General features: G+C 45.3%; 1 protein-coding gene across 3 annotated transcripts in view; it reads right to left on the bottom strand.

Annotated features, from left to right (window-relative positions):
- Nucleotides 1–748: 748 nt before the first annotated feature.
- The window catches only part of RCAN2 (regulator of calcineurin 2), a 264066-nt gene continuing 252515 nt past the window's right edge, over nt 749–12299 (bottom strand). For all 3 annotated transcript variants that reach the window (XM_005860939.2, XM_014535359.1, XM_014535360.1), the window contains one exon: nt 749–3229. In XM_005860939.2, the coding sequence (XP_005861001.1) occupies nt 3069–3229 (161 nt within the window). In that variant the 3' untranslated portion in view covers nt 749–3068. The remainder of the gene's footprint in view (nt 3230–12299) is intronic.

Raw genomic sequence — 12299 nt, 5'->3', positions numbered from 1 at the left:
CCTTTCTCTGACGAGAAATGATGTTGAACACTTTATAATGTTTATGGGCCATAGAGGTATTTCGGGTATCAGTCTGTATGCATCAATTGCCAGTATATGTGAAGTGACTATTTAAGTATTTTGACCATTTGTAAAAAAATAAAAATAAAAAAAGAATTGCCTATCTTTTTCTTATTAATCTGTAGAACTTTTTCCCTCTAACATTTTGGGTATGAGTTATTTAACAACTATATGTATCACAAATATCTTCTCCCAGTCTGCAGCTTTCCTTTCACTCTCATAATGGTGTAATTTGATGAACAGATGCTGTTAATTTTAACGAAATATAATGTCCTCATCACTTTTTAAATGAAAGTGCTTTTTGTGTTGCATGTAACAAATTTTGCCCACTTTGGGTCTCCTATCGTGTTTTACATGAAAGAATAGAGTGGGGTAACTGTTAAAAGAGGGTCCTAGTACACCTGAAATAACGTTTAGGACCAAGAAAGTGGAATAATGACAATAAAACAGGGGGCTCTCCCACTTCCCCTCAGCAGAGCCCAACCCATCCCATCCCGCCTCCAGGCCTTGCTCAAGTTCCTCCTCCTTCATGAGGTGGCTCAGCTCCACCCTCTGCTCCCATGAGGAAAACGTTCATCTCATCTCTTGGTAACTACTTAGACTATAGGCTGAATTGCACTCCCCCCAATCACCACTCAGAAATAGTCAACTCAGGCAGACAACAAAAAAATTACACCACATGGACCGAGAGTCATTCACCAGGTATATTTGAAGTCTAAGCTCTTTGAGCTATACACGTGCACAAATGATTCAATTGGTGGAAACCTCCCCCCCCTCCATATTTAAACTTTTCAAACTTAAAATAGTGCGAAAGAGGTTTGCATAATGTGCGTCATGGAAATGCTGAGGCAATTCTGACTTCCACAGTGCTGGGAGCTTCCACGCTTCCCCTTCCCCAAGCCCAACCTCAGGAAAGAATTACTTGATCTGAGACAGATTCACATGGGCACTTTGCAATAAAGTTCACCAAGACTAACCATTTAGGTCATACCCTCCACTGAGCTTTTCTTTCATGACTACACAGACCGGTCATTTCAACTTATACTGAATTTGGTTGGAAATGTCTAATGTATCTGTTTTTTAACACTTAAAATTCATTTCCAAATATGTTCTCTCACCCATATTTCTTTAGAACCTGCATTCTGGAAATTCTGTGTAGCATAAAAAGTCAAACAACCCACAGATGACTGAGAAGATTCAGCACAACATGGCTGAGGTCAAAATTTCTATTTCTTCCACTAGAGGGCGGCATTTCTTCACTATTCAGTCTAATCTCTCATTTGTTAATGAAAAACCAAAAATCTCCACAGCAAAGGAAAGTCAAAGCACTTGCTTATTATACCCTCCTCAGATTTTGTTTTTAAGAGGAGCCTTCATTTTTTTTTCTTATGGAAACTCAGGACTTTACGGGCAATGCTGTCCTCAATTTCACCCATCCTGTGTCCAGTACAATATTGCTATATTCACAGTAGAACGGACTAGAATTTCTGAGTGATCAGTCTATGTTTTAAGTTTCTGATAAAACTAACATACACCTTAGTCAAAAACCACAACAATCCTTCTAGCAGTTGGCTGAGTTATTGTTCTTGTGTGTTTTTCTGAGGCTTGGGTATTGAAACTATTTCCCCCACTCCGTCGCAATTGGCATTTGCATCAAAAGTAATTCATTAATGTACAGGAGTAGATGAGGCCTGGCACATATAGCAGAAGGAAATGGTTCTATAGGTGTATCTTCTGTAATGCACTTCGGGCTAGAGAAATAGAAAAATCACATGTAACAAAAACAAATAATTGTTTGAGCAATATGGGCATTGCATGAGTAGGATCGGCATACATTTATCATCCTTCGCCTTTTAACATGCTCAGCAGCTGCTACATTCTGGAGACTTAGCTTCCTCCAAATTGTCTACAACTGACATTAGCATTCTTCACTTTATTTAAAAACAAGTGGTCTTGATAGCAAAGATGTTGGCTAATCATTTATACATGGGCATGAGAAGTTTTGTGCCCTTTCAAAATTCAGCATTATCCATAATAGAGTGTAATATTATCTGATTATCTGTATTAGTCTATGAATGCATTCATAAGCAATGCACATATTATGTTTTAAAGCAGCAAATGGCTGAACAATCACTAAATAAAAAACATCCAGATTTTAAAAGCACAGCTGAAACATTTGTACAAATATACAAAGAGGAAAAACAATCGTTCAGACACCATGAAACTTTTGTAATAAATAGGTTTGTCTGAAATCGGTCTCTATCACCCTGGACAAGCCTCCCTACAGAGGCTGGGAAAGTTCTAGATGGAAGTTCAAAATCGACTGAGGAATATCTTTGGGGCCAAACTCAGTTTTGCTTCCAGGAATTTTAACAGAGCCATGAAGTATTGACTCAAAACAGTGAATATACCCAGACCTGTTGAGCTGGGCGATGCTGATAATTTTACTACGCTAGATAGGACATGGCTGGCTGCTAACAACCTGTGAGTTAATAGGAGATCCTCAAATCATGAAAGTAAATGCTGGTGATCATGCATGTCCTGGGAATGTCGGGATGCAGAGGACTGAGTGAGACCAGATAGGGATATCTCATGCAGTCAAACTCAAGTTTACTTATGGTCCTACTTCAGTGGCCGGGAATAAACAACTCACACATCAGGACTGGGACTGAAACAGCTCACAAACAACACACGTGCTATTTTTACTGATATCTCTGGCTTGTATCACCATGAGAGAATGAAGATATAGGCTGTGCTGACTGTTTAATAAGAAAATACTACTTTATTTCCTAAAACCTTCTAAATAATGGATTATTCTTGATGGTATGATATGATCAGGAAACATATCACCTTTCCTAGCCCTTTTGTCTGAGAGGCTTGATTACAAGGAAGGAATCTCAAACAACCAAACACCCAGTGATTTAAAGGCAATTTTTTTTTCCGACAAACAACGGGGAAAAGAAAAGCATGATAAAGAGGAGACATATCGTCGAGGCGGAGCGGTGAGCTCAGTTGGACACGGAGGGTGGCAGGCCGGGACGCCGGGTTTGGATGATTTTTGGCTTTGGGGCAAGCTTTGGATCCTCTTCTTCCTCTATGTCACTGTCACACACGTGCACGACGACACTTGGGGTGGACTCGGTCCCTGCATGGAGCTCATACTTCTCTCCTGAAAAGCGAGAAGAGTGGGGGTGAGAAACAGGTTCTTTGGTGAGGTTTGCTTTAGGCAATGAGAAGAAGAATTTACAGTCTCAGGAAACCTGGGATCGTACCCAGGGATAGCTGGGGGCATTGGAAAATGGAATGAGATCTATCAGTCATGGTTTCCCAGACCGACCACCTAACAACTACAACACTGAACAGGCCACTCAGCCTCTCGCAGCCTCAGGTCCTCAACTGCAAGCGTCAAAATGGCAGGATCTCCCAGAGGATTGTGGCGAGGACTGGATGGTCTGGCAGTGAGTTATCAGTTTCTCTTCCATTTCCCAGCATTGCTGCTAATTGCTGTGTAACCATGAGCCAATCACTTCACTCTCTCGCCTTCTGGATATAGTAGTCTCGAAGTGTTCCAGCTGGACGCGTCCTATAGCAAGAGCTGCCCCAGGATGGAATAAGGCAGGGTCATTGCTTGTTTGGGATTTGCAGTAGTGACTGGGTAACTGAGTTAGGTGACTATCAAGGTCCCTTTCAGTCCTAAAAGTCTGCCATTCTTAACTTGCCCATCTTACAATCAAATTGCTGTTAGCCAACTGGCTTCCTGTCTGTCTTTTTCAGTTCAGGAGGTACTGGCTGAGCATTTCCCATGGTCTGGCCCATTGCTAGTTATAAGGCTACAAAGTGCACGCGCGTGCGCGCGCACACACACACACACACACACACACACACACTGTGACTTTCTCAAGAGCACAGCCCAGTGGTGGCATTTGCGAACAATATTCCATGTTAAGTGCTGGGTGGAAATGTGTATCAAGGACTATGATACCAAATTGTAAGGAGCAAGTAACTCTAAAAGGCTGTGGTGTACATACAGATGCTACTCAGAGCTCATGTGAAGGTGTTTGTTCTCCTTAAAGAATGTTGCCATTTTTATAAAAATCCCAAGGCAGAAGGACCGTTTCAGATATTACTAAGGAGAGGAACCTACTGCACTGGCTTTATCTGAAAGGTGCAGAAAAGGCTGTGGGCCAGGGTGGGCGGACCTGGTCGGGGCATCTTTGCGTGGTGGTTCGAAAACACCTGGCAGCTAACGGCAGGTACTTGTTCAGAAGAGTTTTCCAGTATGAGGATGCAACCTGCAAATGCTGACTTAGTGACATCTGCATTGGTGCCCGCACCAGGTGCTCCACTGTTACAGGGCTTCCTGTGACAGGCAGGCGGCTGCGGTCCTGGGAGGGCACTGGCATGCACATAGCCTGTCCCCTCCCTCCGTTATGCATCATGGTTTTTCACTGGAGAGGGACAACAGCGCAGGTGGAGGGCAGTGCTGGGAGGGACGCTGGCTGAGGACCCATAAAGGAACAGAAGCAAGGGATCCAGGCGAGCCCTGCAGCCACTCCCAGCCATCAGGCTAATTAACTTCACTTTCTCATGTGAAGTTCCTCAGCAAACGGTGACTGAGTTCACTGTGTCCAGGGCACCCAACATTTTCTCTTTCCTGCTGGAATACCCCACAGTTCTGAAAGGTGACTCCCTCAAGCAGGAGACAGAGGAAGGAAGGACGTCTGAGCAACCAAATGAGGTGGTTCTTGTTTTGTGGGGAGGGTTTCTTCCAGGTTCGCACGTTTGGAGTGCCTTGGGGGGAAGAAACACAGGTGGCCGCTGAAGTCACCGAAGTCCCCTTCGTGGCCCTGCTGGTTGTGACACAGGGAAGAGGGAGCAGCAGTCACCTATCCTCTGAGGCGGGGCTGACAGGGGAGTCTGTCAGAGCAGAGTGAGCGTGGAGACTGTGGGGGTGAGGAGATGACACAGGGACCCTGGCCAGGGGATGACCGACACCCTGCCCCTTTCCTCATCTGCTGGTAAGAAGTTAGCTTTTTCAAAATAGTAGTAAAATATCCATTATGAAGCTAGCTTTTCGATCAAACCACTGTTTGCCCTGCCTTGCATAAGGAACAAGCCCTTACAGACTTCCCTAGTTGCAATGAGTTTACTCTTCAAAAGTGGGTGCCTTCCTCAGTTTGGGGGTACTGGGCATCCACTCGGGATGGAGGGGCAAGCGCCCTGTGTAGGGCATCCTGTTGGGGGACACCGTGTGCAGGGCGACTTTCACGTCGAGTTACCAAAGTCAGATCGCTTGGCAGTAGAGAGAGTTCAGTGCTGTGATCCCACTGACTCTGACATTTCACTGTTCTAAATTTGGCAACTTTCTTACTGTCAAAATCCAGCAAAGCTAAACAGCTGTTGAGAGCCCACGAAATAAAAAGAAATAGCTTTGGTTTAGTTTTTGGTTGAATTTCTCTCTCTCTTTTTTCCTTTTGGCCTCTCTTTCCCTTTGGCTTCAGCTCATTCCTGCACCATGAGGAATGATCTCAATGCTGTCACCTGCATGGGGACATGGGACCTCGTCTTCACAGGGCCGGCAGGTCCTGCCCCAGGACAGTGGGCAGGGCCATGCATGGCAGCCAGTCTGGTAAAGGACAAGCAGAGTCCGCCCATCACAAACTGTCATTTCCCCTGTGAGCAGAAAGGTGACCGGGATCAACCCCCCAGAAAAATGCATTGGCCAGGGATTTCCAACAACCCCCACGAAACAGATTCCCAGCCACACAAATGCACAATCCTCCAGCACGTGGTCAAAAGTTAGATTCTCATCCAGGCCTTTGACACTGATGTAGGCTTGGCTACTGCTCAAAAGCAATGCCAAGGTTCTGTCTCCTCTTTTCCTGAGTGGATGGAGACAGGTTGCAGACAGCATCCCTATTTCTGCACGTCTGGAGGAAGTGGAGGTGCCACGGTCTGCTTCCTGTCCTCAGGAGGGAGGAGGTTGAGTTCCTGTGCTGATGAGCTGGCTGGGGACGCTGTGATGTGTTCTGGCACAATCACAGAGAAAGGTGTTGGTGATTGTTGGTCCAAGTGCCCCAAGAAGTTCTCCATCGTGCTGTCTTGGGTGTATGGGCCATGAGTTGCCCCTTCTTGAATTCTTTTTTAAAAAAAATATATTTTATTGATTTTTTTACAGAGAGGAAGAGAGAGGGATAGAGAGTTAGAAACATCAATCAGCTGCCTCTTGCACACCTCCTACTGGGGATGTGCCCGCAACCAAGGTACATGCCCTTGACCGGAATCAACCTGGGACCTTTCAGTTCGCAGGCTTACGCTCTATCCACTGAGCCAAACCGGTTAGGGCTTCTTGAATTCTTATATGCATGGTTTGTAAATGTCAGCATAATGCAGATGTGTGAAGGTTGGGCTGATAATACTGTATTTATGTGTAGTAAAGCAGAGATCAGACTGCTCAGATTCCTAATAAAGAAACGTTTGTGAAGGGGGGAAAGAGAAACCTTCCTAAAGCCTTAGCGCAGTGGTTCTCAACCTTCCTAATGCCACGACCCTTTAATACAGTTCCTCATGTTGTGGTGACCCCCAACCATAAAATTATTTTCGTTGCTACTTCATAACTGTAATTTTGCTACTGTTATGAATCGTCATGTAAATATCTGATATGCAGGATGTATTTTCATTGTTACAAATTGAACATAATTAAAGCATAATGATTAATCACAAAACAATATGTAATTATATATGTGTTTTCCGATGGTTTTAGGCGACCCCTGTGAAAGGGTCGTTCGACCCCCAAAGGGGTCTCGACCCACAGGTTGAGAACCGCTGCATTAGTGCCTCCCAGGAAAAGTCCTCATATGACTTTTTCCAGGGAAAATGGCACCCTGCACAGGAGGCTTGCAAAGCACGGCAACGTGCAGCAGGCATAAGGTGAAGGTTTGCTTTATTTCTCGGCAAATCTGCTGCTCTCCTCAGAAGATTCTTTCTCTGGAACAACACGAGCTCCCCATTCCTGTCCCTGTAAGAAGCTCCAACCTCAGCCTGATCTCACACCTGCATCTCGACGTACTGACATCTCCATCTAAGTCTCCTACTCTTTTCCGAACTCACATGCCTAAAGCAGAATATGTATTTCCCTGTCAATCTATGTTTACTTCCCAGCGATCCCATTTCTCTTAGAGCCTTCTAGATGCAAATCCTTGAAGTTGGTCATCCTTGAATTCACTCTTTCTCTGATCCACTGTAGTTGTCACCAGCATCACTGAATTCGCTTTGAAACATTTCTCATGTGCTCCCTCCACAGATCCTGCCTGCACTGACCTATTTGTGGTTCACCTCCTCCCACCCAGAGGACTCTGAGCTGGGCTCCTCACGCCAGGAAGTCATCCCCCTGCCAGAATACACATCCTAAAAACATTGGGAAACTTCACCTTATCACTTACTAGTGGTGTGAGTCTGAGTGTTCTATAACATTTCTAAGCCTCAGTTTTCCTCACCAGTTAAGTGGGGATGACAGCATGTCTGTGGGCTACTATAAAATAAAGAATATGTGTCAAATCCTTTACACAGCCCTCCCAAGATGCATGACATGCTTATTTAAGGCAATATTGTGGTCAGTCCTGTCCTCCAAAATAATTTCTGGTTTTCAATCTGACGAAAGAATCTAGTTACACTTGACAATAGTTAAAGAATGAAGCAGCTGATTGCAAAGAGCTTTTGGAGGAGCCACTGTGGAAACAACACTAAGGGGTGGATGATGACCCTGCTGGATTCCAGGTAACAGTAGGGCTCCATGAATCCTGAACCTCAAAATTAAATGATCCTTTTCCTCTTGACCTCTGCCTTCTTCTCTACTCATTGGTAAGTTTCCCTCCTTTTTCTTCTCTCTTCCTACCCATTCCCATGTTGCCTTTTTAATGAGATCTCTGATTTTCTGAGATAGCGTGAACCACATATTCATAAGGCTTGATTAGGTCACCTTTTGTTTATTCATTATTTCATCTGGGAATGTTTTATATTTCAAACCACTGAAGCCAGGACTTAACCTTCTTTTGTGATGGCTGCAGTGTAGGGTGCAAGTAAGTGCTCAATAAGTATGCTATTGATTTATGAAGGCACCAAGCTGGGCCATTGGAGACCTACTTGTGTAGTGTCCGGCACATATGCACACCTGATTTTCCTCCTGTAGTTACACTTGTGTAAGCTCTAGCTTTTCAACTGAGCTGAAAACTACCGAAGGGCAGGTATTTCCCTTATTTTCAGAATGTTCTCAAGGCTAGGTCATAGAAACCTGGCATCTGCCTTAAACATCACAACTATTTACTGAGCACTTGCCAGATGCCAGACCCAGCTCTAAGTACTTCACATAAACTAGATATTTCATTAGGGCAGCAATTCTGTAATATGGGTTTTGTAATGTCTTCTTCATACAAGAGGAAACTGAGATCATACAGGTAGTAAATAGCAGAGCCAGGATTCAATCAAACTCAATTAAACTCTGTCTGACTTCAAAGAACTTGCTCATAACCACTCCCGTTATCCTCACTGATTTCATGTTCTACAAGAGACTCTACTGAAAGGGAGCCCATTTTATCTTTTACTTTAATACACTTTCCCTGCAATTCAAATTTTTAGTGAGTATTGGTTCTCTCGCAAAAGAAGGAGTATGTATTCCTTTTGCACCTTGCCTCTTTTTGTTTGGCTAATTGCTAGTGTTTCTAGACATGGTCTCCTTGACAACGAATTTTCTCAAAAGACAACACTTAATACATTATAAAAAGAAAAGGACTATAAATTATAGACTGAGCTCATCTACATCTCTTATGATGACTTTGGACTCTGATAAAAGACCCTCTGTGTTTCCTTCTTGCTTTAACTTTATTATCTTTCATATTAAAGGTGAATTCTCAACAGAAAAGTTACGTGTAGTTGCAGATTGTATTTTGTGAAGATGGTCATATTTCCTGCCCAGCATTACTCTTCGAGAACCTTGTCACTCCTTCATGAAGGGCTGTTCGCACTGTGTCCCCTCCCCTCAGATCTGGGCAGGCCTTTATGGCTGCCTTGACTGATACAGTATGACTTATCAGTGTGACTTCTGAGTTAGTCACAAAAATGCCAGGCACTTCTGCCTGCTCTATCAGGATGCTCACTCCTGGAACCTCACCTCCATGCTGTAAGGAAGCTCAAGCAGCCCATGGAGAGGTACCAGGGTCCCTGACCCTCCACCTTCCTGAGTTCTCAGCCAGAAGCCATGTGAGCGAACCATCCTGAAAGCTGATTGGCCAGCCCCCCGGCTGCACTGCCCCCACAACAATGCACAGAGCAGAGAGGAGCTGTCCCCTGAACTCTGCCCAAATATCATAACTGTGAGCAAAATAAATGATTGCTGCTGTTTTAAATCCTACTCATGTTGAGGTAATTTGTTATGTAGCAACTGATAGGTCATGGGTTATACAAGTCCTCTTTGTCCAGAAGCAAGCTAAGCTACTACAATTGCCTTTTAGTGTTTTCCCTCTTTTTCCTGCTCAGGTGCTGTGCTAGAGTGGATAGCTCCCCAGTTCCAGTGGGTCCTTGCTTGTGGCGGGAGCTCCCTGTGCTCACCACTCGGGACCTCTCTCCCTGGCCCCTCTCTTGCTCTTTTCTGGTGGAAGAGAAGCAATATCTGATGGTCAATGTTGGGGGAAAAGAACCGGAACTGCTCAGCTCACCCTCTCCCACCTTTTTCTCTGAGCCATCCCCGCCTGCAAAGGGCCTGTGATCTGCTCTGCTCTCAGCTCGGCGCTAAGCCCAGCAGAAAAGACGGTGCTGTGTGTGTGTGTGTGTGTGTGTGTGTGTGTGTGTGTGTGTGTGGTGGGGGTTGAGGGGTGGGGTGGGAGATGGGTGGGTAGGGGTAGTGTGATATGCCCTGTCTCTGTGACAGGGTGAGTAAAATGGTATGGTTCTGGACTTCAGGGTCAGGAAGCCCTGGCTGTCACTCAACTAAACCACAGTCTCAGCGTTAGCCTTTCGCCAGGAACGAAGCTGGCACTGTTGAGCTCATCTGACTTATTATTTAACCCTTGGTGAGCTCTGAACCAAACAGGAGAAAAGCAGGTGTCAGTTATAATCTATGCTGAACGTTAAGAATGGGTGACGGCTTCTCAAGCCAAATACTAAGGACATTTCCAACGGGACCCTGAGCATAGAACTGGGCTGGGCTGTGCGCCGAGCCCTCAACCTTAGTTGGGATTAAGAGCCCTTTATATTGATTGAGAAGAAAAATGGAAATTCCAATATTAAACCATTGCAGGGTTGGTCACGTTTAAAAGGCAACTGCAATGCCCTACCCACATGTTTTTATTGTCAGTGTGATTTTTCTCAAGAGAAAGTGGGAGCATGAGTCTTGATTGACAGAATAAGTTCAATGGCATTTTTATGTGTGTTAGTTTCACTGAATACACTTCCCGTTGGTGAGATGGGACACGGCATTGAGGGGAGAGTTACATGTGCTTGAAAGGTGTTTATATTCAGATTCCCTTTCCTTTCAGTGCTGGGCTAGGACTTCACGTTTGGCAGGGAGGGAAGGCCCACAAGGCTGCCAAGCCCAGGGGCCTGCTCCCTGTCACCTGCAGAGAAGATGTGCCTGGTACTGATCCAGCTTTCGGACAAGTGGGGGAGGTGGGAAGGAGAGTGACAAGCCAGGAGCAGGGAAGGGGAGGCGGGAGGAGTACTTTCCCTCTCTTCCCTCTACCCCGGCATCGGCCCCTATTTGCTCGCCAGGATTTTGAACCTTCTCTCAGTCCTGGCAGGGATAGTGCTGGTTTGTTTGGGGCCTAATGTTCCTCAAGAGAAGGACTGAGTTATAGGGAAAAACATTCCCCCCCAAAAGTTTTCCAAAGCTGCACCCTCCTCCCATCCAGATATGCTATTTAACAGTATTTTTAAGTTTTCTGCTTGCAATCTTGTCTCCCTCTATTTTTCCAAAGGAAAGGAAAGAAAGAGAGAGAGTGTGTGTGTTGGGGAGCGGGGGTGTGTGGAGGGGAGCGGTGACACTTCTCTCTACTGACTCCTTCTTTGTCCCTCTTCTGGCTGCTCCACACTGGTCCCTTGGGCTCCTGACTAGGCAGCCTTTGCCTCTATGTCTCTGTCGCACTTGACAGCCACCTGATAAATACTCCTGAAGTGTAATTAGTGTGGCTCTCAGACACTCCCAGTGGATCTGAAAAAGTCATGGGGATTTTTTTTTAATCCTCACCCAAGGGAATTTTTCCATTGATTTTTAGATATAGTGGAAGGGAAGGAGGAGGGGGAGAGAGAGAGAGAGAGAGAGAGAGAGAGAGAGAGAGAGAGAGAGAGAGAGAGAGAGAGAGAGAGAGAGAGAGAGAGAGAGAGAGAGAGAGAGAGAGAGAGAGAGAGAGAGAGAGAGAGCAACATTGATGCGAGAGAGACACATGGACTGGTTGTCTCCCGATCGGAGAGAGAGAGAGAGACATTGACGTGAGAGAGACACATGGACTGGTTGTCTCCCGATCTCACCCAACAGGGACCAGAGATCGAACCACCACTGAGATACATGCCCTTGACCGGGAATCAAAACCAAGACTCTTTGGTCTATGGGCCGATGCTCTAACCACTGAGCAACCAGCCAGGGCAGTGATGGGAATTTATTTTTTTGTCATAGGGTATGGACACTGGCATTTAGCAGGTGATGCCCAAAGATGCTAAGTGTATTGCAATGTGTAGGGCTGTCAGTTACAAAATATCACAGTGAGAAACACTGAGTTAAGAGTTTGCAATAGGCACTTAGATTTTAATAGGAGACTAGGATCCAGTTTGAAAACCAACTGACAATAAAATGGGGAACTAAGTCCAGGGCTGGACATGTGGATGTAGACGGGTTACATCATTTGATGTTCACAACAATCTGATTATTCTCTCTTTCTCTCTCTCTCTCTCTCTCTCTATATATATATATATATATATTTCAGAGAGAGAGGGAGAAGGAGAGAGAAATAGAAACATCAATGATGAGAGAGAATCATTGATCGGCTGCCTCCTGCAAGCCCTCCACTGGGGATCGAGCCCACAACCTGGGCATGTGCCCTTGACCAGAATCGAACCTGGGACTGTTCAGTTCGCAGGCCGACGCTCTATCTGCTAAGCCAAACCAGCTAGGGCTCATTTTGATTCTTAATTTTCATCCCAGAAAGTAACTCCGACTTTATTTGTGGGGAGTTTGTCAACGCCCCCCCCCCCAT

Source organism: Myotis brandtii, unplaced genomic scaffold (genome assembly GCF_000412655.1).
Source record: "Myotis brandtii unplaced genomic scaffold, ASM41265v1 scaffold143, whole genome shotgun sequence".
NCBI lineage: Eukaryota > Metazoa > Chordata > Mammalia > Chiroptera > Vespertilionidae > Myotis > Myotis brandtii.
The sequence above is the reverse complement of the archived record's forward strand: the minus strand, read 5'-3'. Positions and strand labels throughout refer to the sequence as shown.